At 40.9% G+C, this 27,368-nt stretch overlaps 2 protein-coding genes across 3 annotated transcripts in view; one reads left to right on the top strand and one right to left on the bottom strand.

Annotated features, from left to right (window-relative positions):
- The window catches only part of CSMD2 (CUB and Sushi multiple domains 2), a 324,269-nt gene extending 311,039 nt beyond the window's left edge, over positions 1-13,230 (bottom strand). The window contains exon 1 of the mRNA XM_085306730.1: positions 12,953-13,230. Within this exon, the coding sequence (XP_085162856.1) occupies positions 12,953-13,109 (157 nt within the window). The 5' untranslated portion in view covers positions 13,110-13,230. The remainder of the gene's footprint in view (positions 1-12,952) is intronic.
- A 4,460-nt stretch (positions 13,231-17,690) lies between these two features.
- On the top strand, positions 17,691-27,287 carry CUNH1orf94 (chromosome unknown C1orf94 homolog). Of its 2 annotated transcripts, none has more exons than XM_085306753.1 (6): positions 17,691-17,911; positions 22,864-23,354; positions 24,244-24,410; positions 25,417-25,488; positions 26,372-26,556; positions 27,212-27,287. In XM_085306753.1, exons 1-6 carry the CDS (start codon positions 17,691-17,693, stop codon positions 27,285-27,287), a joined length of 1,212 nt encoding a protein of 403 aa, XP_085162879.1. The 2 variants fall into 2 exon arrangements, with proteins under 2 accessions (XP_085162879.1, XP_085162878.1); XM_085306752.1 differs by having other exon boundaries at positions 17,691-17,953; positions 22,888-23,354.
- The last annotated feature ends 81 nt before the right edge of the window (positions 27,288-27,368 follow it).

Below are 27,368 nucleotides of genomic sequence, written 5' to 3'. Positions count from 1 at the left end.
CATACCCTCTTACAAACCCCACTGGGCTAATATAAGCTTTTGTTTTTTTAGGCATCTAAACATCCCTGCAGATTTTGCCCCAAAACTCAGTGAAAACATTCAGGATGATTCAAGAGCTTAAAAACTTTATTCTTGTTTTTTTTCTCTGAATCTGTAAAATGAACACAAAGATTTCATTTCTCCCCCACTTTCAGTCCAGACATCTATTTAAATTACGTATTTTGCAGGGCAGGCATGGTTTTCTACTAYGTCTGTGATTCCTAAGAATCCTGGGAAGCTTAGATTTTATTTCCCATAATTTTGGGGTTTCACTTGGCAGTTCATCTCAAGTCACAACTGAAATGAAAACCTCTGAAAAGGAAAACTAATTTAATGACCAACATTTGCACAAACCCTTGCAAATTGAGTCCACTCACACAGAATTCTTACTCAATCTCATTTACAAGGTGCTAATTACTATCTCCAAAACAAATTTTTCAATTTGTGTTTCAATTATTTTCCAGTAAAAGAATATTTGCATTTAAATGGCTTATACATTGTGCTCAAATACAAAAATTATTTTCATCTCAGGTTTTAGGACTCCTTTAGCACAAAAAAAATGCAAGAAAGGTGAAATAAAGGCTCAAAGTGAAATCCATCTCACAAATCACAGCCAGAGCCTAATTTAAAGATTTCCTCATGATAAAATTTCAATATTACTTAGTCTCTATTCTTCCTTTTACCAGACCAATGTCATAATGAACAAAGACTTAAAAGTACCTGCAATTTCATTTGCCATTATTAGTTATGAAGCAATGTATCCATATATGAAGTTCAATGTTCCCTCAAGGGCAGTGGGAATGCGACTTGCCTCAAAAGAGATCTTTGACCCAGCTACAATTTCTCATCTAGCTAATTAGTTAGAAGACATCAGTCCTTGAAATTCTCACAAGGTTAACAGTTTCATCATAACATTGAGTGAGTAGATACAAATGCTTATTTTGAAATAAGTCTGACTTAAGCTCAGAGTAAGCTGCAAGCACTTCCTCCCTTCTCTCCATGTCCATCCCCCTACCCTCCCCAGTACTGTTTGATTATACCTTTAAGCTTCAATCTCACAATTAGGTTATTATTTTTATACATTAATAACTATATGGAAAGCATAGAGATTATACAACTTATTTTTGGTAATTGCTGAGAGTCTGCTGTCCCCTTTTTAGCAGATAAGGCTTAGAACAAAAAGGAGACAGAAATTCTGTAGAAAGAAGATAAAGGAAATGAGCCCAAACATTTAACTAAGGTTGTAACCAGAAAACTAGTTGTCAACACAGTGACCAGAATCTGACTATCAGATGAAAAAGACTTCAGTTATTGAAAGCTCTTCATTCTTCTTTTAAAATTGCCATATATTCTCCATGAAGAAATGCAGGGTGCCTTTATGAGTGCTTTGAGATCATCCAACAAAACACACTTTAAGCATCTGTATTACAACAGCTTGCACTTACATTATCATATTTGAATTACAAAGGCAAACAGAAGGCAATTTCTCTAGGGAATTTTTGTTGGGATATAAATCCAATTTTGACTTGATTCCATTAACAACACTTTCACATTCACTTTAAGTATTGCTGCACTTGAGATTTACTACCTAATGCCGACTTGTCACCTTGAGTAATCAATGAAAGTCACTCTAAAAGCCCACATTACACAGAAAAATTAAGAATTCATTTTGTCCAATGAGACAAAAGACAACCACGTAGCCTAAAAAATACAGAAGAGCTACAAAATGCATCTAACAAATTATCTATAGATATCTATAGAAAAAAAAAGTGAAATATTTTAATTATATTGAAAATTTCAACCCCTTCAGAGGTAAATTTCATATACTCAACAGCAAAACTGAATTCTTCACTGAAAACTATCAGCTCTGATCTAATCATATATGTCCCTGTGTCCAAATTTAATCTTGGCAACTGATTGATGCTCTGAAACTATGAAATTAGACTTATTTTTAGCTTGTTCTGGTCCAATTTAGAAAAATTCTCATGTTAGGTACTAATCTGCCTAGACTCATACATAAATATTCCCACTAGCTTCAGTGGATCTATCTACTCATATGCAAAGTCCAAGTCATTTACATACTGTTTCTTCTTTCTGCAGCCTTCATATGTATCTAACTAACAATTAGTCTTTGAATTTATTTCCATTACCCTTAACAGTATACTTCACTATTTTGTTTTTCTTTCAGCTACTCCATTCATTTAAAACCTCATTTTCACTCTTAGACATATTCCATTTAATCTTAGTTTTCAATTCCAAAAGCAGATCAATAACTTTCTTCAATCTACATGGCCTTCAATCAAAGAGTTAACAAGGGGTGAATTGAATCAACTCATAGGTTCAAATTAGGTATTTTTGGTGAAAAGTCTAATTTGCTAGCTGCACTCATGGAAAAGAAGGAAAAACTCCCCATAATAGCCCTCAGTGTCACATACCAGTGCAAAAATAGGTGATAATTTGTTTTCTAGTTTAAGACCACAGTACTTAGTAGGAACAAATGACAGACCCTCCTGTAAAACAATGTTTTCTGGAGCACTTATTTCACGTTCCTATGAAATAAATTTGCTCTTCCTAAGCACACATCAAGTTGGAACTGATTCAGCTATTTACAAAGATAGCACAGACCTTGCAGGACTCCATCTCATATCTGAAATCTTGTCAAGTTAGAGAAACTAGCACTGTAGCGATCACTGAAAGAAGTAGATGATTGTCTTAATAATCAAGACCCAAGAGTTTCATGCAAAAAGCACTTCCAGAGCCTTGAAATGGTTTTACTGGTCTTTAGCTCTAGGCCTTAAGCAAGACACTACATCTAAAGTATGGGGACCAAGTCACACACTGTTCCCTCAACAAGGGACCACCTGTCAGYTTTTAATGTATTTTCAAAGCACTCTACCAAAGTACAGAAATCGCAATGTATCTATTTTACTATCCTTTGAACAACTACATGATTTGAACAACATCACAGCACAGACTATTGTAGAATTGGAGCCCTAGAAAAGGGGTAACACACCCTGCAAAGGCTTCAGCATGTGAATAACAGTACCTCTGAAGAAACCAATGCTGGAATGACCACAGAAAGATGGTAATGTGTTAAACCCAACTTCAGAAATAAAACCCCATCAGGCACAAACTCCCTACCCTTCAAACACTGGTAATTTTAGCAGGYAGACATCATCTTACTATTAACATAYTGAATCCTTCTCTGAATGGTGCTTAACTTTAATGAAAATATCCCAGGATGGTTACTGACAGATGTCAAGTGTCCACAATCAGTGCCTAACCTTTCCATAATGGAGACAAAAGAACAATAGAGAAATACAAACAATATGCCGCACAATGTGAAAAGCATCTCTAAAAATGGCATGGGTTTTGGAAAAGCATCAGGTTTCATTATCCTTCCGAGGAAATAGATTTCCTTGCTGGAAGGAAATATATTTTTCTTGATATTATTCAGTGTATCAAATGAGAAAGGAACATTGAATTGTGCCTTTGTTACAGAAGAAATGAGCTTCCATTTTCTGCACCTCCAACTTGGCATTAACTGCTCATCGAATGTCAGCTCAAGCTTCTTACAATGCACTGGATCCTCCTTTGCCCTGCAGCAATGAGAGGGGGGAAGAATTGTGCTGAAGATAACAGAGTTACAGAAATGTGAAAAAGGCATGACTGAGATCCAGTATGTCCTTACATATTCAAACTGTAAGACCAGTTTTTCTGCACTTAGAAATGCAATCTAGTGCTGCTAATTTTGGCTGCAGAGTAGTGAAAAGGGGGTGTGCCTTATGGGTTGATCACATCAAGAGTTTGAGAGTACACTCATACACTGGCAACAAAAGGAGAGCGAGGGGAGAGCAGTAACAGAATGTAAGCAATTACACAACAGCAAGTCATTCTCCACTACAAAGTTCTTCAGCAAAATCTGTGTGTAAAAAGTCATCTCAAGTTAAGGAAATCCACTCACTCCATTTCTTATGCAGCATGTTCCAACACAGACCCTAGAGCTTCAGAACTACAGATATACGCACAATCAAAAAGATTTTATGAAATTGTTTTCACTAGTTTAACCAAAAAAAAAATTTGCTACAGTACTAATAAGTAACAGGCACAATAATCAGGAACTTTTTTTTTATCTCTACAATCTTCGATGCCTTTCTCCTCGTAATACATTTGATAGTACTATTTTTCCACACTATAGACAAGTTAAAGCTCACACAGGTTAAGCAATTGCTTCAAAGCCAAAGAGAAAGTCTGTGGCAGATAAAAGCCTGAAATTCTACCTTGTTCAATCTGTCAATATCCTGCTTTTGCTGATGACCAGTATCCAATTCCCTAACACTTTTGGCAAATTCTCTGTCTGCTCTAAGTCTCCTGCCCTCCCATCTGTACTACAGTATGCTGTGCTTTTGAAAGCCCGCTGTAGCCTTCCAATAAAACACACGAATGTGGCTATATGCATGTAAAAATGCTACAAATGGGATAACATGAATTATAGAAGGAGCTAAGCAACGTGTACAAATACTTGCTGGAGCAGAACTGCATTTGATTATACTTATGATTTTTTGCTGCAAGTATTTTACTACTTGACACCCAGTAGCAGATAGCCAACTTTCACCTCAATGTCATTTGCAATTAAACCCAAACTGTACATGAAATGGCTGAATTCACTCTATGCAATCAAGGGACAGAACCAAGAGCATAAAACTTGTGTGACTGATCAGCACAGTACAATTTGTATTTGCTGAAAGCTTATCACAAACATACTAAGATCTGTCTGCAGAATAAATTTGTAAATCATTTTAGAATTTCACAAATTCTACTCATCCCTATTTTACAGACGGGGAATTGAAACAGAAGGACTAAGGCTCACATCCTCAAGGACCTGTAAGTGCCAACAGCCATAGAAAGTAGCAAGAATTGGGCTTTAATGACTTCTGCATGTCTAGAGAGAGAGAGAGAGAGAGCGCGCGCGCGCAAGAAACATGAGTGTTGAACTAGAAAATCACCATCTCTAACTGCAATTAACTCATCTTTCTTGTTTGGAAAAAAAATCACTCTATTTCGGTATTCTTGTACCCTCTAATACAACTGGTGTCCTGGACACTGGTGGAGCAAAATTATCAAGCTAAGTAACTGTGGTTTGGTTAAATGGCCCATTGGGCTATCTCTCACTAAACTGGGAACTTGACAAGCAGTTGCATTTTTTATACTAAAAGAAACATAAGCGGCTATTAAAGCAGATGGATGAAATTCAAGTAAAGCCATTTCATTAGAACAGAATGAACTTAACATTTCGAAGAGCTAGTGCAAGCCAGAGGCCAGAAGAACTAATCTTTTCTTTCTTTTGTTTTAAAATGCTCTGGACAAAGACATCTTTAGTTGATATTCATGGTTGTTTTATCTGCCTTGAAATGGGAACTGCAGACATATTGATAAATGAATTGAGAAATTGTTCCGTTTCAGTGCAACTACTGTAAAATGCCTTCGCGTCCCCTAGCACAGACGCAGCTCAGACCTCAACTGCAGAGAAAGAGCACCTCACAAACATCTCCTCTCTCATCAGCAACAGGAGTCAGAAGACCTAAAGTCTGCACCCAGTTATGCCAGCTGCCTGCTGTGTGATGTTGGGCAGGACACTTTGCATGTGGTTCTGCCTAACTCCCCCACGTTTACAACGAAAGCTCTTCTGGGCAAAGGCTACCTCTGGGCAGTGCCGCCTTTTTCAGGGCCAATAATGAAGCAGGATCAGGAATATCACGTTACTCAGGGAAGAAAAAACAAAAAGGACCACAGATGGAGAGAAGCTGTATGATCAGCTCATCAGGGTTACAGAGGTAACCCAAATGCCAGTGATGGTTGAGGCATCCAGCTTTTGTAAGAACTTGGCTGCAGCTCTAGCCTGCAAATCCTTTACCAGCAGCACTCTGGTAGAGTCTGATGTATATATGAGTAGCAAGCTGGTTTCTGGTGATGCTAGTTGCCTTTTAGATGCTTGTCCTTAGACAAAGCTGGCTTAAGAAGCAGATTTCTAACAGCCTAGATAGAAAGCCTATCTGTGTTATGGTCTCCTCTCATCTCAGCAATCCTCCAACACTCATGAATTACATGCAGTACCTGATGATGATTTGGACTGTATACTCTTCAGGCAAGGGCTGCTGTATGTTTATACAGCACTAGACACAAAAGGGTTCCTGCCCATGCATGAAGCTGGTGACTATGCCATACTATAAAACATACTAATGCAACATGCTATTTTGTTGTTTTAAGAAAGTCATGTTTCTCTTCCTTCTTTCTCCCAATACCTGCTTTTCCCCAAAACCTATGCCATTATTTCTTTTGCAAATACATGTTTGCAATGAATATCTGTTTTTTGGGGAGTTGCAGAATGTGTATTTGTTTCAAATGACTCCCCTGTCACACATCTCCCTGGCAACCATAGCTGCTCTGGGTCTCATAGTTGAAAGATCCTTCTGCTCTTCAACTGARATTCACAGCTCACCAGACGTCTCTGCTTCAGAATCATTTGAAACTCTTGAAAATCATCTGCAAAAAGTACGATTCCAACAACAATCCCCAGTTCTCCTTCCACACAACAGACAACAGTGGTCAGTGTATACAAGTAACAGGCAGTTTACCATTTCAACACTGAAACCTTCACCTCAAAGTCAGGTAATTACTGCAAACAGGGACTGAAGCAGGGAATGTACTTGACACTGGGAAGATATAAAGGACACTATACACTGTCTATCAAAGTGACTTTAAAGGGTCCCCCCAAACCCTCTGATCCATTTCTATGCAAGGGAGGTATAAAAATGACACATAAGCCCACTACAGTACAGTGCAGCCATTCTGGCTGGCTGTATCCATGGTAGCAGCAAAGAGACTGAAACAGAGTTAATTTGATTTCTTTAATCAATGGGATTTTCCCAATTATACATTAACCACTATCAGATCAGTCTTCCACTGCATAGCATGACAGAAGCATATATATTTTTGCAGATTACTGCACTGCATCATGTTTATTGTAAGCAAAGTACACTGATTTCCATAATTGCTCTGCACTTCACTCCTCCAGAAATACTGTATAAACACAGAAAGTATGGGGGGCTACCATCACAACTTTATCTTGGTTTCTTTGAAAACAATGCAAGAGCAACAAGTGGCAAGATTTCTCCAGACAGGCACTCACACACCACAGAGACAGAGGCCTCAGAAACCATTTTTAAGTGCGTAGGAAGCACATCAAAACAAGTAGCCTCTGTCCTTTGCAGAGAATTAAAAAACAAAACATGAAAAATGATTCTGTGTTTAAGGCTGGGACTGAGATTCCCCAAATGACCTTGTGCAAGTCACTCAGTGTGGAATTCACCTTGCTTTCCATCGAAAAGGCAGCTACACAGCTGCCCCAGAGGCAGCACAGAGGGCACCTCCGCCAGGTGGGTCAAGCCGCACAGGGGCAAAGGATCCTCTTGCTCTCTACTGCATGGGCACACAAAGGAACAAGAGGCAGTGCGCAGTGACACAAATCCTTTCTAAGTACMACAGTAGAGAATAGGGCCATAAAGGACCCATCCACAGCTTCTTTGCTATGAAGCCCCAGTATWTTTGTATTTACCACAGACACAAGTTACAAGTCCTTTTAACTTAGTTAGCAAAGCCCTTAAACTCTATGGCTGCATCTACTCTGAAAGAGGTTACAAAGCTATTGGACTGTCCAATTCAACAATTCAAGCTATAGAATATATATATATATACATATATATATATATATATATTTTTACACAGACCTTAGAAGTAAAGTCTTACCTCTCCTCTTGTACTTGAATTTGCTATACTTTCTGTTGAGCTATTTAAATCTAGGCTTATTTGTGTCATTTCTGGACTTCCAAATGCTCAGAAAGATGAAGGACAATTAAGAAGTATCACTTTACAACCCATTCAGCAAAACAGCTTTGATATTATTTCACTTAAGCCAATGAAAAATGACTGGCACTCCATCTTAGGATGCTTTGGGTAAAAAAATCCAGATGTTAGTAAGACTTCTTATGCCTTGATAGTACTTTCATCAAAGGCATCTATTGCAGCTTTCCTCCAAAATCTTTAGATCCAACTATATCCATGCAGTACCTCTCTGGTACATGCACTGTAGTCCATCGTACCTTACCCAAGAAGTGAGAGGGAATGGTCAGTCAAAAGGTTATCTGCAGAGTCGTAACAGAAAACTCAAGTCTAAATCCTGTCCCTCGCTAGCCAGAGTTCCACTTCTTTTCCATTATTCAGTCTCATTATTAGAAAAGCAGCAAAAAGGCTTGGCTTCACCTGACAGAAGCAGCTCAGAGATGAAGCTCATCCTTCAGCCTTGAATCAACTCTGCAGAAGTGCATTATTGCTATGGCTTGATGTTATACAATCAATGTTATTGAGTTTAGGCTGCCTGACTTTCCCCCAAACCTCTCTGACCATTAACATTACAATGATGACTTCCTCTGGTCAACACCCACTTAGCAGCTACTGGGGGCAGGCAGCAGCAGCGCAGCTGTGGAATTTGGCATTTCACAAACTGGCCTCTCAGGAAACAGGACAAGGCGGCCTGCAGTGCACAGTAATTCATCAGCTGCAAATTCCTGGAGCACAGGTGGTTAACAGCCAACTTGGAAGGGAAAAAGAATTGTTTCTCACCTGTCCTTGCAAGTAGATTAATCGAGGCAATAACTTCTGCATAGTAAAACGTGTTCTCTATAACAAGGATACTACAAATGATCATCTGACCAATTGCTCAGTTACACCCTAAGCCCTAAACCACTTTGGCAGAGAGTATGTCCACTGGGATCCATGGCAGACTGCCTGGATCATGTTCCCTGGACTCATTTTGACATGTGCCTCCTTTTGACAGAAACTCCCAGACAACTTGAAGGCAGCCATTGAAGATCAGTTGAGCAGACATCCACCCCTACACCACAGCAGACTAGCTCAGCTGGGAATCATCAACCAGCTGAACATAAAATTTTTCTGGGAGCTATCTCACACAACAGAGGTTGGGCTTGGTGGCAAGGAAGGCTTAAGCTTAGATGTATTTTGGCAGTGCTGAGGGGACCTGACAAAAATCAGAGTGATGGGCAGTGAAAAACTGTAAGGCAAGGGAAAGCCTCCTGTGCCARTGAAGTTACTAGTCAATACAAAGAATGAGAAGACAAAAGCAAAACTGCTTCCCTAAGGTAAGGCAACAAAACAGGACCACAGTATGGATTGCAACCCAAATGTCCCAGGCTTGAAGTGGAGTCATAGCTACTGTGCAACATGGTCTTACAAATAAGTTTAATACATCCGCACTCCCATTTTGGTATCCTAAATACAAAATGCAGCAAAGGATTCTGGCAGGCAGCTGAAGGAACAAGGCTTTTTTCCCTGCCCCTCTCTATCCATGAATACATTCACATGCTTTCATGGCAAGAAGTATGCTGAATCTGGACATTCTCCACTGTGAGAACTCCTAAGTGTGCACATCACTGCACAGATATAAGAAAGTAAGCTTACTGCACTCCAGTGAAACCTGAGGGCCACACGGTCACCCCCAGCCTCGCATGACCAGGCATAGGAAGAGGGTAGGATAGSGCTCTAATTCCTATCAACTTGAGCATCACCTGTGCTCCCCCATTGCAAAGTGCTGAAAACCTATGGACCAGGCCACATAGCCTCTCCTCTGCAGTCACAAGGGCAAGGAAGGGCAGGGAGGCACTAAGGCCAGATGAAGCCTTCTCTTTTGTCCACTCTCTCTAAGCACAAAAAAGATCCTATGCAAAAGATTGTCATCTCTACCTCTAAACATCTTTACCCTTTGAACATTTGCAATAAATGACTCCCTCCCTGTAACAGAAGGCAACAGCAAGACATGAGTGAGTAAAAAGGAATCATTCATTTCATTTAGCACTGTTATCCCCACTACTTCAGCACTGATAGTAGGACTTGGCTCAAAACTATATTCTCAGCTACTGCCATGAAATGCTATGGTTCCATCACATGCCACAATCAAATGTAATCCCACTGGTGACTATTCCTATTTTCCCGTGTGAAAACATGTATCCACTATTTCAGTGAGTTAGTATCTTATATCATTACCCTTTAACAAAAGCCACATTCAAATCACTTAGTCTAATTCACAGGTTAAGGTGCTCCTCAGCAGAGTAAGTACCCCTGAATCTCTCATCATCCTGTGCAGATTTGAGACAACAGAACAAATTAAGACTTTTAAATATGCACACATACATCAAAATTCATAAAGAGTGACCTCTTCCCCCCATTCTTCAGAGGAAGGATCTGCCAAAAACTATTTTCCATGAAAAAAAGAAAATTACAATGGGTTTTAAGTGATTAGACTATTTTTCAATCCAGTATATCTTTCCATAATTCAGTACAAAATAAGATGTTGATAGTAAGACTCCATGTGTGAATAATGGTATCAAGACCTAAGGAGATACAATAGGCCTTTGAAAGAAATTGTATATGCGTGCATCCATATACATGCCTGGCCAATATACACACCAAATGTGCCTTCCAGTTCATACGCCTAGCTAATTATCTGGGGAACAGTAGAAAGGAATGGTATTATTCCCATGCCTGTTTTGACAATCGAAAAATAAAATTTCAGAATCATACGCACAATATTTCCAAGAGGCCGTGCACAGCTCACTATCAACTCACAGCTACAGAACAAATTGTGTTCTCTGTAAATCTCAAAGTTCTGCCAAATTATTATTGCATCACTAAAACAAAATGGAGAAACTATATGAAACTCCTAGGTTACAAAAAATAAACCTCAGCACAGCACAAAACAATACCTCTCCACAGCTGCACCAGTTCTTTGTACAAGTAGAAGCTACCTGATCTTGCCTTCAGATCCAGTAGCATCTGAAGAAAGCCTACGCAGCAATCAGCTATTTTTTTAAAAGCATATCATTAGGCAACAGGACTATTGACACAATACAGCTGATGCAATGAGAATTTCTTTCTCTTTTTATTTTTAAGACAGCTAGAACTACTAACTGATAGTTCTATACATACAGCTCTACTGCCACACTATGGGTACTCTTGGTTATTACTACCTACATCTAGGAAAAGGCTAGGCTAGAATTGAAGCGCTTTAAGAACTTTGTTCTGCAGAGGGTCCCGATTTGCTCAGCTAAGGTACTAGAAGTCCCAGCCCAGACTAAAATTACTTTGAGATCAAACCTTAAAACTGTAACAGATTAGCAAAAGCTGAGTGTATGCACTACGTGGCTACATTTACTGTGTTCTGGATATCTAGCAGTAAACCACTGATTTCAGAATGGATCTCTTGTCTTGACAAAAAGATTACTGTGATTTCAGAATCTAGGAAGAGGAAGAACTAGGAAAGAGGAGTCGTTGACAAATAGTTCCAATTCTGATGTAGATAAAAGAACATGGTAGGTCTAGAAAACTTTTGCAGATATTACATGCGTAGAAGAAAATGAAGAACAGTTGTTGATCCTTCAACCCTTAGGTGAAGTACCCAAAACAGATACCATTCTAAATGAAGAAAGCAAGAAGCTAGGTACCTGAGCAGAAAGGATTAAATACTTAAGTAGGCACAGAAAGCAAACCTGGAACATCTAGTACGAACAATCGACAGACAGCACAGAAGAAAGAATTGTAAACCCCAACAATAATAAGTCACGTATTTCAGTATCTCTACATCATTCTACTCATACCAGCAAAGCACAGCAGAAGTTGGTAGGATGGTTTTCTCTGTGCATAGACTAAGTGCTCCTGCTGGAAAGGAAAAACATTCAGGAAAATATCCACCAGTCATGGGTTGTTTGGAGTGTATTATACCCCTTTCATAATAGATGCTTCCAGTTAACAAAACTCTTCAGGTCTATTGCAAGAGTCTTCAGGAAGAGGAATACTTAATGATTTTTCTAGGTCTTCTTGGAGAAAGTCTGTCTTACATAATAAAAACCAGTGTTGCGTTCGAGCTAACAAAGTTTTCCAAAAAACCAAGATGTCATACACATTAACACAAACACACTCGCACATTCCTCTTGCCCAAAATGCAGTCAACAGAAGACAAACRCTACTGAGAAACCTCATCAAAATTGGGGCACAGCACTCTTGAAAAATGACATTGCTAAACACTTAGCTCTCCTGCTTCCCCCCCCCACACACATACACACATAAGGACAGTCCCTAAATACTTGCTGTTTACATCAGAAATAAACTTCACTGCTTAGACATGCTTTTGCTACAAGGGCAGCTGCAGAAACAGAGGAGGAGACATAAGCAAACTCCCCCAAAATTCCAGTCTCTTTTACTATCTTCCAAGTCAATAAAGGCATATTTACTAAAAATTACAGGAATAATGATGCTGAGGCCAAAGAGCTCATCTGTAAGACCACATCAACTTGAAAGGCAGAAGAAAGAAAGAAAAAGTACTTCCTTCTTTATGCAAGGAATCCTACATTTATTTTATCAGCCATAGGCAAACACCAGGGTAGTGAAATAATTAAGATGCAAGGGAAAAACAAGGGGGAAAAATGTGAAGGCATTTTTTACAGTCATCTCACATATTGTACAGCAACTGTGCACAATGATTTTACTCACTGGGGAAGGGGAATGAGATCAAACAAAGCCACTTTTTATTATCCCATGATTTAAAATTCTTGCTCCTGAAGGATAATAGAGGGAAACTTTATCTTCTGCAGAGGTCAACAGGAAATATACTCCGTACTGAACACTATAGGGAAGCATGAGCAGGCACACACGTGCATGCATGCACAGACACACACACACACACATCCTCGAAGCACCCCACAGAGAAGATTAACAGTGATTCTTAGATCTAAGCAGTAGGAGGAAAAATACTCCTAAAGTTGCCAGCTTTCTCCATTACACTTACCGGTTGCTGAGACAGCCAGCAGACCCACAGAGAGCAGCAGAATCCGGCTCCAGGAGCTCACTCCCACCGTCATGAGAGCAAAGACCCACAGTTTGCCCAAATTCCTTCTGAAGCCACAGCTGCATCTCGGCTTGTCCCATCCCAAGGAAGGTTGCATGTCAAAGGGCAGTGGGAATGGGGTGCGCCGGGGGTTGGTTGTTGTTGGGGTTTTTTTCTCCCCTTCTCTCTCCCTTTGCGATTGGGATAGTCCTCGACTCTGCTGGAGAAAGAGGAGAAAGGAAGAGGAGGGGAAAAAAAAAATCAGGTCAGACTTGTTATTTTTTTAATTTTTTTAGTCAGGAAAAAATCCCACCGCATGGAGGGCTCTGAGCTTCTGCAGCTGGAATGAACCAAGTGCAGCGGCAGCTCGGGGAGAGGAGAGAAGAGGAGGGCTGGCTCGTCCCTCCCGGTGGCTGTCTCTGAGCCAGCTCCCCGGCATTAGCAGCACACAGTCCCTAGGGATTTATACTTTTTTATTAGCCAGTTGATTAATCACTCCTGTATCTTTGTTCTCCTCTTCACTAAATGCTGGGGGGGGGCTGCGGGGGGACAAGGGTGTTTTGGTGAGGGGCTGGTGTGCAGCCATCAAGTGGATCTGGCTGAGGGATAATTTTGCTTCCCCAAAACAGCATAGTCCTCCCACTTGCCCTCACCCCAACAGAAACAAACCACAAATAATGCTTTAGCATTCTATTTACTATTTTTAATATACATCACAGGTTTCCTGTACAGGAGTACGTCTCACAGCCTCCCATTTTACACAGAGCTTAGCATGCATGCCTGTGTACACACACACAGCATCTCTTTGCCATTAAGATATCTGCAAGAGCCAACGCAGGCTCGCTCAGGGAGCACCCCCACCCCTTTCCTTCACCTCTGTAAACAACTTGATGATATTGACACAATTTTTATGATGAAGCAAATTTTGTTATGAACAAGAGAGACTGCAAGAGAGCCAACCCCCAGCCTGTGACCTGTCCTAGCAGCACAGAGCCCAGCAACAGAGCCGAGACCCCAACACTGGCGGGACTGGTTTAGGAAGAATTCTGGAGATGGGAAAGGCTGCGCCGGCCATGCCCCCTCCCCTGAGCCATCACACATGCTTGTCAGCAGTGCCGCTGCCCCTATGCGGAGCTGGCGAGAGCGATGCCGCACGGCCACCCCCCACACACCCCCTTTTAAACATCAGTTAGCACATTTGTCCCTATGGTTGCACGCAAGATAGGGAAAAAATGCAGTCTGTTAAAGTCACATTTAGGAACTTAACTACCTTGGTAAAAATGCTCAGATCTACGGACAAGAAAAATAACTCTGAACTGGTACGTGATGCCAAAGCTTTAAAGACACTCAAACATCCTTCCCTCCCCTTCCCAGCCTCACATCGAGAGCCTATTTTAATTTCATCTTGAAAGGGATGGAGCAGTCTCTACCCCAACCCCCTGCACTGCCCACTGCAGAGAAAGGGGGGAGAAGCTACTACGGTCCAGACTGAGCTCAGATCCTCCTCKCCATCCCCAACCCCCACCCCCTTTTTTCCCCCATTTTCCTTCTCTTCCTTGCYCCTTGTTCCACCACCAGAAGAAACRCACAGAGGCAGYGAGGAGGGAGGCAGCCAAGCCTAAGCCTTCTCGCTGCCTGGCAGCCGGACGCTGCCCGTCTGCGGCAGGCTGGGGCAGACCTGAGCCGCACTGCTGGGGCCCAGCGCGCTCGCAGCGCTGCCGCTGCTCCGCACACCCCAGGCTCGTCCAGCCAGTGCGAGGGGTTGAACTAGCCACCCATCCCCCTGCGTTTTGCATTTGCTGCAGTTTCTTGCTGCAAARCCCCCTTCTTCAGACTTGTTCCGGTAGCTTTGAATGAGCCTATTTGACAGCTAAAAAACAATTTATATCAAGGGCTTGCAAATCTGTCCCTCCACTCCCAAAACAATCCTCTTTCTCACTCACTTTCCCTGTGTCCCCTCTGCATTTCAATCCTTCCACTGCCTACATTGTGAACCAATGCCAAGAGCCAAGGCAACCAGGGCTGTTACATGAAAGAGTTGCTTTATGTCTGTTTAAACTGCAGTGTCCTATTCAAATAGACCTTATTGTTCAAAGGCATAGATCCAAATATAAAAGGATCAGAGAACAGGGTACCACACTGCACAGCTCCATACACTGCTCTTCTCCTATGCAGTTATTCACCTCCAAGAACCCCCAGCTCCCACCCTAAAACTGCATTCTGCTGAAGATGTGACTTGGTTGCTGCACACTGGGAGACTATAGGCTGAGCCAAAATCAGCTAGCCCTGGATCAAGAACCATCTACAGGCATAATAAAGTCATTGACAAGATACAATCCCACTTTATTCCTGGTTAATAAATCATATCTTTTTCAAATCAAGGGTTTCCTCCCCAATAAGTCTTCCTCCCAAAACTACTAGCTTTAGGGACTTAATCTCAAAAATCTAGCATTTATTTGCTAAATGGACAAAACTGATAAAACAGAGCAGAGACTATCACTGCAATATCAARTTCCTTGACTGCAACCCATTCTTCCTCAGGAGGCATTTGTARGTTCTGGTTAACGACCTGTTCTTAACCTCTACCACTCACTCAGCTTCTCACCTTACAGAATTACCTCTCTWCTAAAAGAGGAATCTCTGCTTCAGTTTAACCACCCACCAGGAGCAGGGAAATTCTGCTCTGCACTGCCACCCGCAGTCAGACCCAGGGCTCAAATGAGGCTGCTTCCTTCAGTGCCTTCCACATTCTCCACAAAGATATTTAGCCTACATTTTTATATTCTGTTTAATTACACCTCACCTCTTTGCTAGAGCAATCTAAACTATTTTGTGATTCGTCCCAGTAGGGAAAGTAGCAGTGAATGTAACATCCTCAACTTCTGGTTGATCCAAGCAGGATTCACGCTGATTCACAGCCAAAATCGGTCCTCAGAACTGCTTCCTGCAAGAGCAGCACTTTGACCAAACATTACCAAAAGAGAAACCGAGGCCTCAGTAAGGTCAAAGACTTGCTAAATAGACAGAGCATCAAAACCAGGTTTTCCCTCCAGTTTTAACATCAAGCCCCCCACACCACCACCACCCCCTGGCCCTGCTCCCTCCCCTCCCGCATGCGCTGTGCTCCAGGGAATGTAGACAGTACCCTGCTTACAAATACAACTGAGCTGGTGATGAATGAGGAATCCTATAAGGCATTTATGCTATGAAAGTCTGACCATACTTCCCTAAAATTAAGAATACCATGATTAGTAATTTGGTATGGGAATATGAAACATCTTACCAAACACTRTATTTTCATTTATTCTTTCTTAATCAAGTATTATCTCTRTTTGGTGGATACCAGTATTTATCTGGGCAAAGCCATGAGCTAACAGTTAGATATGAATAATCTCACTATTAAGAAGAAACCGCAGTAATTATTTAACTTACATAATAGGAGAGTCTAGTTCTGGATTATCTACAAGGAGGTAAGTTTAGAGCCAAAATTTTAGTGTAYAAAGTCAGTACCTTGGTATCTAAAAATTCAACATGCAATTGTTRCATCTGAAAATGGACAAATACCTTTCCAAAACTTAATTTTGCATAGTATTTTTATACACAGATCAATTTGTTAGAGTCCATCTAAGCCAGCAACCAAAATGCCACAAACATTGAAAAGAAAGTGAATCCAAAAAAGCAAAATTCTGTTGCCAGCTACCTCCTGATGCTGAAAAATATGCAAACTCCAAAAATAAAAAGTAAGTTCCTTTTGCATAGCAGTGGAAGGTGGCTAAAAATATTCCCCCTTTAGGTACAGAAAACAAAGGCCACTATTCTTCTGGAAAGGTGGAAAAGTCACAGGAGATCACAGCTAGAAATACTTTAACGGCAGCAGCCCAGCAACAGCAGGCCCAGCTAACCTATGTACACACAGACCAGGTCAAAGCCAATGAAGATGCTTTTACAGTCTGAACAGAAGACAGAGAAAGGCAAGTAGAAAAGAAAAAAAAATTAGTGATAGAGATGTGAGCCAAAATTATTTTCTCCTGTTCTTATTCCCTGATAAGAGCAATCTTGTGCACAACTTGCTGTGTAGGGTAGATCTTGAGTGGGCTGGAGTGTGCAGACTTTCAGGGAGACAAACTGCTGCAACAGGGATCAAATGCATTCCAAGATGGGCCTCAGGGACAGGTGCCCTTCCTCCTCTTTGGGCTGGGACAAAATAGGAGAGTAAGCATAGGAGTAGGAACATTCCTTCCCTCTTGGTGCTGGTTAACTCATACAAGACTTCTGCTCCTCACCTAGCATCAGTGGAAAGATGAGCAGGGGACTGAGAGTAACACAAGGGGGGACCCTGCAGAGCCACAGTCCTCTGTGCCCACCACAGGGCTAGTCACCTGCAGACACTCGAGCAGTGACACAGAGCGCAGGTAAAGGAAAAAAGTAGGGCAGTTGAACACAAATTGGAGACACTGAAGTGTGTTTGGAGACTTATGTTAGAGTACACTCTCAGCCTTGCTGAAGGACTTTAAGCTGCCATTTCTATTTCTTCCGTTGGAGGCTGCTAGGAACCCAGTAGATGCTTCCAGTTGTTATCCTTCATATCAGTTGCCAGGCCCAATGGTTCCATGGTTACCAGGGCTCTTCATTCCATTCACTACCTACAAAAACATCCTCCCTTTTAAAAGATCATCTGCGAATGTGAAGAGGCTAAAAGATGCTCACTGGTGGGAATGGGTTTCCAGCTCCAATAGTAAAAGCAGAAGGTCCATTCCCACTAGGACCTTTCCCCAGGCACATCTGGATCCACCACAACACTCCCCAGGATAGTTTGGACAAAGCCTGCCATGAGATCTGGAAACGTGTTCAAGGTCTCTCTGAAGAGCTCCAGCCCACGTCGTTGCCACCACCRCTGCAACCTGCTTTCTACTCAAACCTGTCAGAGGCCCTTAAGAAAGAGAGCATCAACTCCCAGAATGAGTGAGTGATCTCTAAGTATTGCCCAGTTCCAGAGAGAAATGCTGCTGCTTTCCTATTTCTACTTTTTTGAAGTAGGCTCTGTTAATCTGATGAAGCGAAAAATTTGGGGCAGGGGGGTGCACGGGTTGCTTTCAGACATCTATCCTAATGAAACAGTAATCCCCCCTCTTCCCCCCATGATAACCAATTTTCTTTGGAAAATTATGTCCAATGAAATCTAACTACTTCAAATTCTGAAGCACCATAAGCAGCTGCTGCATTTGCTTCTCCACAGTATTTAAAGAAAAATAACTACACACACATCAAAATATTTACAGGAAGAAGCAAAAGCAGCATTCAAAGGAGCAAAATCGAAAATTAAAGCGTTATAAGGAAACTACTCTAAACAGCTGATCTTTACACAGAAAAGCTGAATTTAGCACAGATAAACTCTACATCAAATCTTGTTCCACAGAACAAAAGACAACAAGACAAGGAGGTATGCTCTTCAGATTAATAGGACATTATTTACTACAGACTTCTGAAGTAGAAAATTTACAAAACCAGCCACTACTTAGCAAGTATTGGCACAYATCCAGTTCTTAAAGCCTAAATAAAACATCACGCTAACCTAGTCCATTTTGCTTGGCTCAGATTAWAAAAGTGAGAACAGTTATTGCTTCTTCTAAAATACAAGTTCACAGATGAGGAAACAAGATAGAAGTACTCTTTGCATATACACTCACACAGCAGAGAAAACATTGGTCATCAGTTGTTCAAAGACCCCAAAGCGTCTGAACCTTCAGACAATCAATAGCTAAACTGAAGTGATAAGACCAAATTACTATCCTGAGTTCAAGGCACTACTTTAAAATGGAAACTATTCAAGTGAGTCAGCCCTGGGTCAGGTTTCTACCTCTGACTTTGGAGGTGTAAGCTTCCAAGCCCTATCCTAGGTTGCTCCTTTCATCCAGAAAGACGAATAGAAAGTCAGATCAAAAGAAATCTCASTATATGTCAACTGTCAATAACGGTATTACTCAATTCATCAGCTATAACAACATCGGTGGCCAAAGATTATACCTTGTAACCTTGCTTGATTTAATAATCTTTAATTATTTTAAAATATTGACTTAAGCAAATTGCTAGTATGTTCATTTTTAAATGAATCTTGAATCTTTCAAACAGACAACAAGTTTCTTCTTCCTCGTTTTGTTCTGGAATATTTAGATACAGAATAATAGCAAGTTACTGATAACACTTAGAACAGGGGTGACAGGAYGGACCTTTTTTGCAGGTTACATAATTTACCAATAGGTACTTAATTGCCTACAAGAGCTTATAACCTTTGAATCCAGATCCCTCCTCCTCCCCATTCCCTGCTGCCCACCCTCCATCAAGGACAAGTGAGCAGTATGCCCGGGTTCTTCTCTCCGCTGTTTTTGGATGTACACCCTCTACCCAAGTCAAGCCTTAATCACACTGTGACCTAAGAATTTCACAAGGATACTCAGTCTCCTGGGAGAACAGCAGCAGGGACAGGTGCCTGACTGCTTGAGGGTGGTAGAACACACAAAGCAGCGTGGCCTGTTGTAAAGCAGGGTTCTTAACTCATATTGTGCATTTAGATATCAGAGCTGGCCCAAGGCTTCCGTACAGAGTAAACAAAATTGAATTTTACTTCCTAAAGCATGCAATGTCAAAAGCAGGTCATCTCAGCTGCAGAGTTGTAAAGCTCACATTCATTCTTGCTACACGATGTGAGGGGTGGTGTAGCACACGAAGCATTTACCACTTGATTTCTCTCTGACCCCGTGCAAGTTTTAGTAACCTATACCTCAAATTTAATACGCACATTTAGCTCAGAAGCAAGAACTGAAGGAACCAAATTCTGTGGATTTCAGGAGAACACAACCTTTTTCTTCTATCTGAACTTTATCACCAGACTTCTTGACTTCTGTTGAACAGATACTGAATTGCCATCCTCCCAAACCTCCTCAGATATGTAAGAATTTCAGCAACTACCAAAAAAAAAATTCTTAATGCAGACAAACATAATGCTGATGGTACAAGATAAATCTTCTCAGATAGAAGGCACTKAAGAAATGGAGGACATTTACTGAGAACACTACATAGTGTAACCCACATCAGAGAACTTGGTGCAATCTCAGTATTAAAGTTGCAACTCCTGACTCAGCTAAAACAGCCCTAACACAACTATCTTAATTTATGACTGATGAACAATCCATTACTTCTGTATGCAAATTCACATAGCCAAACACCTCCACTTAAAAGTTCAGTATTTCTAGTCTAACTTTCTATACTAATTAAAGAGTCTACTCCTCCCAGAGATCTTTCACCCATGCACACTGAGTATTTCAAGATCAAAAGAAATTCTTCTTGTACTTGTTAATCTTTTCCAATTTGGCAGCATCCGTTTTGAAACAAACACCAGATGTAGATACAGTACTCTAGTAATATTCTCCTTAATGTACCACATACTGAGGATTTAACACCTATGCACTGCTGCCTGCACATCTGCCTGCTCAGTGCAGCCAATGAACATGCTAGAGTTCAAGCAAAGCAACACTAAGAACTCAAAGTCTCTTGGCTATTCCCCATGACCCTTAACACCCAAATTGCTTCCTGAATCAGAGTATCACATCCTCTCAGCACTGACCTTCTGGGCTCAGTCATGCTTCATCACTGCATTTAACTTTGTTAAAAGGCATGTGAACTATCAAACAAGAGTCATGTTTCTTGCAATTTGAGACTGTCCTGTGACAACAAACATTCCTATTTCCTATTCTATCAAATTTATGCAGTTGAAAATTATAGCAGCAAAAATTTTCCCTTTCCTGCCCTCTTCTACATAGATGTATATGGCACAAGCTCTCCCTTATTTCCCTCTTTCATAAATTTGCTTGCTTTCTTGAAGGTTTTCTCAGTTTTGAGCAAGAAAACAAAATTCTGATTCTGCCAAAACTTTGAGACAAGATGTAAGCTGGTCCCTGCACCTGAAGGAGGAATGGTTAAAGCTGTTCTTCCCACCTCTCCCACAGCATTGCAATTAAAGAGAATCAAAGGTCTGGAGACAGCCAGTTTTGAGGGTTCATCAACATGCTAGCATCAACAGCACTACCGAGAAGAACGTACGACAGCAGCAAAAAGTTGCAAAAGCGTGGCTGCAGACTGAAACTGTCAGAGACAGGAATCCCACTGATAGGTTGAGTGGATGGTTTTAAGCAGCAGGCTCTCTGCTTCAGAAATATCCTAAGCCTTTACTATTTTAATTTCTACAATATACTATATAGTTTTATTTAAGATAATCCATGCTTTTTAAAAATAGGGGGGGGGGCACCAGCATTTTTTTTTAATCCACTGAGCCCTGAAGGCTGAAGCTGTGCACACAAGTCTTCCCAAGGCTAGAGCCCTAAGAATAAACAAGGTTTGTTCAGTTAGGGATCCTGGAGCAAGATACACAGTCCAGAAAGATATTTTTTCACCTACAGAGTGATAGGGTTAAATGTACTGTCTCYGAAAGGCAAAATGAAAACCACTACATGAATATGATTTAATAAAGGTGTTGGTGCAGAATGGGAATTCAAAGCGAAGATGAAGACCAGGTGCATGCAAGAGAGCAGAAATCCACGTAAAGCAGACAYTTCAACTGCTCACATCGTCACAGTCCACTGGAAGCACAGGGCAGTAGTTCTGAGCCAGCAAGCTTAAAAATAAGTCCCAAATTCAGGATTTGGGCTTCAACGATAGTCTGCTGCTGAATGCTCAACTTTCTACCTGAAGTGTAGACCTAACGAAAGCTCCCGGTGAGTGAGCATGTGTCCAACTGGAGCTTTAACAGGAACAGAGGTTCCAGATAGAGGTCTACCTTGAGGTAGTATTTTGTAGAAATATGATAGCTGGCTGCAGCCATGAGCTCAGCCTTTCTAAAAATGAGTTTATATTACAGGGCCAGTTTGAARGACTAACTTTTGCTGTACATAGCTTTGGCAATTTTGAACATAGCAAGTATGCCATTTAAAGGAGGTGGAATAGTAAGTAGACCGGCTCTCCTCTTTATCCTTTCTAGGATTTTTTTTCCTCAACATGTCAGCTGCACTCTCCAACACAGACTCCAGTATCACAGCAAGCTGCAAATTATTATTGGTTGGCTGAAGCCACTACCTTCCTGCCTTCAGCACATGCCTGCCATGCCTTTCCAGCCATCACCATATCCAAGGCAGAGATGTCTGATCCAACATAAATCAGCACCAGAAAGGGGGGGGGGAGGGAATCACAACATTTCATCTGATTTCTGGTTTACTTGGTGGTCAGCTCCATGGGGGCAATGATATTTATCTGACAATATGCAGGCAGATGTTAATCCATTGCAATAAGTCTGGTAGAATCCTCCCTCTGTGGCTTAAATCTGTAAATGCCATAAGACATCTCCACYTTGTAAACTGCTGTGATGGTAACAGTTCAGTAGTGATTACCAGCTGCTCTAATACTACRGCACAGGTATCCACATAGTTCTTCCATATAGCAAGTGTAGCCCGGGACAAAGCCCATTCAACTCAAACTCATTCACTCCTGTTGTCAAAGAATCATCATTTGACATACAGCTGACATTTTATTTACAGTCAAAATATTTTACCCACAATCCTTCAAGCATTCTATAATCATGCTTTGTATATCTGTAATGCTGTCATGTAAGTTTTAATTACTCTCAGATGGATATGGATGGACTAAGATTTTTTTTTCTTCCTTTCATGTAGTTTTTTGAAAAAGAATCGTGTCAGAGATGAAATTTCCCTTCTGGTGGAGCAAAAATACTTGAGTCCTACACAAAACATAAATGAGTTAGAAAAGCAAGGTTTAGAAGGCAGCAAGATAACTGGCTCTATTTTAAGTCAGACCACCTTGAATAGCAGCCATATTCCATTTTCTTACAGAGACCAGTTGTTAGATGAAACAGAGGGACTTGAAAATATATACAGAACAATGATTGGAAACAGAGAAAGGGAGATGAAATTAAGAGCTCTCTGCGATGCTCAGCTTTCTGCAAAATCCACCACCACTGGGACTCTGTGTTCAGCAAAATCCCACAAGAACTCTAAAGGGCTGGAGAACGGCAGAGCAACAGGCACCCACAGCACAGAGGGCAGCAGGCCAGCAGTGCCGCTTCTGCCGAAATGCACCGACATTGCCAAAACTCCAGACAATCAGGAAACAAAGGCGGTGAAGGAGTTCATACAGAACAGCACGTTCAGCTCTGCCAGGAGCAATGCAGCGGTGTCATCTTCACCACCACCAACAGCAGAAAGTGAAGCTGCAGGACAGAAGCAGCAGCTCCCCGTGTTTGCCAAGATCTGCTCCAAAACTGATTCTGATGTAGTCACAGAGGCACTGCAGGCCCCAGGTATGGATTTGGGCATGGTCCTTGAACATCAGCTGGGAATCACAGGAGAATTAAGGCATAAACCAAAAGCTATTAAAAAGCAGATGACAAGGAGTTGGTGAGGCATCACTGCAATGTCTGCTCTATGGTGATGTCCTTTCCAAACCCTTCATAAAAGGCTGAAAATTACTCAACTAATCTTTTCAACAACAATTTCTTTTTATTACTAGATAATGCTAGTTTCCTTCTCATCTACCGAAGATCTATCCAATGTTGTTCTCCTATGTAGAAACAGGGGAAATACAGGATAGTCATGACTTCATGCTAAGAACTCCTCTGGACAGGACTTTGGAAGGAGATTTTTATTTTTGGTCAGTAGTTTCTAGAAGCCAGATTTTTTTAAAAAAAATGATTCTCAGGTTCCCACTGAGAGACATTTAAAAGGTCCTAGTTTCCATACAGCATTAATGACTAGATTCCATTAGGCATCTCAGAAGAGGCAAAGACAGTGGTGCATGCCCAGATCAAGTGTTTATGTTTCTGGACTACATTGATCAGTCTGGAGACTTCAAACATTACTAAAGAGAGTAACATTTCCTAATCTCAGAGAGAGTTTTGAACTTTGGGCAAAGGTTCTTGTTCTGTTCTTATAATTTCACTCATTCTTATGGCTCAGGCAATTAACTTTATTTCAAGTCCTGTGTGTCAGGGTTTAATGGCCCTACAAGTGAATTTGATCTGCTAATTGTTTGGTTTGGCTCCCTGTGACACAGGACTATAGCCTGCAAAAGCAGCTGATACAGTAAACAGATTTTGCTTACAACCAAAGCATTTCCTTTTAATTATGTTCTACAGATTAATGAAGAGAATGCATGTTTATTAGCATCTTTAACCCTGCTTTGTTTTACAGTAACTACCGCAACATTGGACAGAAAAAATAAATACAATGTGAATACTTTTACTCCACGCTTTTCTACTACTTCAACAACCACAGCGCTACATCAGCCAATGTGGTTGAGTTTGAGCTTCCCTCCACCTCCTGTCTTCCCAAACCATTCAAACTTCCCTCAGTTCCAGGTAATGTAAAATAAATTCACATTTTGCAAGAGGAGAAAAAACACTCTTGAGCCCTTGTTGAGGGAGCCAGAGCACTAGTTAACATTCTTCTCAAACCTGCTTTCTAATTCGTAGGGCAGAGTCTAAAAGAAACCAGACTGCTATCCTACTAAGATCATCGACACCAAGCAGCTGTGGGTCACAAAGCAGGCATTAACAGCACATGTAATGCCTCAAGATGTTCACGCTGTAACAGGATGATGTTTACTGATGCATTAGATAGACTTACTGTTAACCTCTCATACAAGATGAAAGTAGAAATTGATGAAGTATATTTATAAACATATTTTTTACCTAATAATTAATTACTAAAACATTTGATGTGATTGCCCTGTTTACAGATTAGGACACTGCTTTCTCAGTCTAGTGATGCAGGACAAGACCTCATATCAAAGACACCAAAACTAAAACCATAAAATACTGAAGATGAAAGGAATCCCATGCATCTATGGGCTTACCATGGTCTATGCTTACCTAATTCCTTTCAGCTCCATAGAGAACCACAGCTTTATTTTATTTTAAAATAGGACTCAATTCATCCTTTAGGTGTATTCTGTTGTCAATACCTGTCATCAGCCATACATGACCCAAAGTGCACACACTGTACCAGGCTGAGCTCCCTTGGACACTTACAGCCTCCAAATTCTTCTCTTTCCCAATAAATCAATGAATAGTTATCACAATGGAGACCTACTTAGYACTGAGGTGCATGGTCTATCCCCCCCTCCCTCCAGCAGACAACAGGGAACAGCTCTTCCACAGAGCAAATGGAACTACAGAACAGAAAGTAGACATACACTGGACATCTCAGACTTAAAAGACCTGTCCAAAGCTAAGAAATACACTCAGCTCAAGTTGCATTTCTTTGAACAAGTAACATTCCGCTAAAGAACTTACACAAAAGTAGCAATAATTAATAGACCAACTCAGATTGTTTTAAACATCATGTTTTATGTATACTTAGCAGGGCCTGTATCAAAGGGCAAGGATCCCGTATCAGCAAGCTTTGCACCCTTCCTTTGGATGCTATTCCAGACAGGTGCGTTTAAATGGTTATAAATATGCTTAAATCTGCAGAACACAGATGCTAAGCACAATAGATTAGTCAGAGCAGTTTGTCATGCACCAAGACTGACATTGGTGCCACTGCAAGAACAGATTAAAGGCAAGATGCTCAGCTGGTGTAGGTTAATACAGTTCACTAGAGTAATATCTGCTCCATGTAGTTCAAGAGATGGCTCTGAACCTCTAACTAAATACATCTACAGCATATGCTCTAGTTTTGTATAAACTTAGGAGACTTGTGTTGAACAGTAAAATCAACATTATAGAACAGGTACTACTTATATGTATGAAGAATAGAATAGGTAGAGTTCAGTAAGATCAGATCTSACAACTAAGGGACTTGACAGAAACTGGGAAACGTTGATCACCTCAACAGAATTCATCATACACAGCTCTTCTGGTCAGGTGATAGCCAGTTTCTCTAGTTAAAGGAGTGGGTGGGGGAAGGTAAAAAAGCACAAGAGATCAACACTTAAAACATAAATAAAGGAAAAGCTAAAGTGCCCTTGCTTTGAAAGCTCAGCAGTCTTGGAGGTTCCTGGAGTGCCTTGTAAAGCTCACAAATACTGGCCATCTTGCAGAAAGAAAGACTTAGAGAAAAGCAAGGCAGTAGCCCACAAGAGTAGACTTATCAGAAAAATATCTCCTTGTGCTAAGCTAGCTGAGCCAAACTGAATGGCATCAGAAGCCTTTGCACAGAAAACTGCAGGCAGAAGTGAGGTTCCAGAAGCATCTCTGAATGTTGAAATATTGAAAATTGAAATGTTGAAATATTTCAGTCACCTCCAATATCCACTTTTGGGGTAAGGCAATAAGCAATGTGCTCTCACTTTTTTCATCATTTTTCTCCTCCCCAGGTAACTCCCTACAATCCACAGCAGATTTTTCGGTCACCCTACACTCCTTTGTTGAATTACATCCCTATGGTTCAACCTGGTTACTCATACCAGCAGAGGACTCCACCTAAACTATCCAGCAATGTGCGGGATCCATCGGCAATGGCAGGCGATGGGCCACAGTATCCATTTTCTCCTTCCTACGGGTACGTCCATACAGATTTGAATTCTCGTTTGAGTACTCCATGGGAGGGTTTGTCAGTTGCTGGAACTACAGATGTAATCAGCAATTGGGTTTCCCAGTTGCATTATCATCAAATTTCAAATCAAAACAAAAGAATAAAGCTTACTATAGGGCATGCACTCAAAAAAATTTGGTGAAGAAACAAAGTAATGCATTTTGGATGAAGCTGAAACACTATGCTATCAGAAAATCACAGCTGCAACTTCCAATTAATATTATGGATAAAATGAAGTCTAAACACTTTTTTCTCAACATAACAAAAAGTAAATGCTTCAACATGATAGGAACCAAAATATTTTGACACTGTCACAGTGAAGTGAGAGGAATCACTTTGTTAACTTCCTATAAAAACTGCAGTTGAAAAATCAACATATTTCAAGGGTCTGGTGAAGTAACTTCTCTCAAGATGCAAGTTCCACATATCCTTCATTTAATACTTATAAGATAAACAGGAATAATACACAATTCCCTTAGATCACTCTCAAAGGTGCCATATTACATGTCTTAAACAACAGAAAAATGCTTTTGAAAGCCCCATTACAAGGAAGAAAGGGATATGATTTAGGAGTTGGAATTAAATCTCCCAAGATTAGACTCAATTTAAWTTTTTGTTTTAGGTTTAGTTCTACACCTGGAGGAGCTATGAGGACTAACCCCTACTACTCTTCCAGTGGGAGCTGTGTAAACTTTTAAGTGATCCCAGTTTTCCTATTCCASAGTTCACGCAGGAAAACTGGTATCTATTAAGAGTCCTAGGGTCATAAGGACCATGTT

The sequence above is a fragment of the Rhea americana genome, unplaced genomic scaffold (genome assembly GCF_003343005.1).
Source record: "Rhea americana isolate MKP2758 unplaced genomic scaffold, rheAme1 scaffold_246, whole genome shotgun sequence".
NCBI classification, from domain to species: domain Eukaryota; kingdom Metazoa; phylum Chordata; class Aves; order Rheiformes; family Rheidae; genus Rhea; species Rhea americana.
The sequence above is the reverse complement of the archived record's forward strand: the minus strand, read 5'-3'. Positions and strand labels throughout refer to the sequence as shown.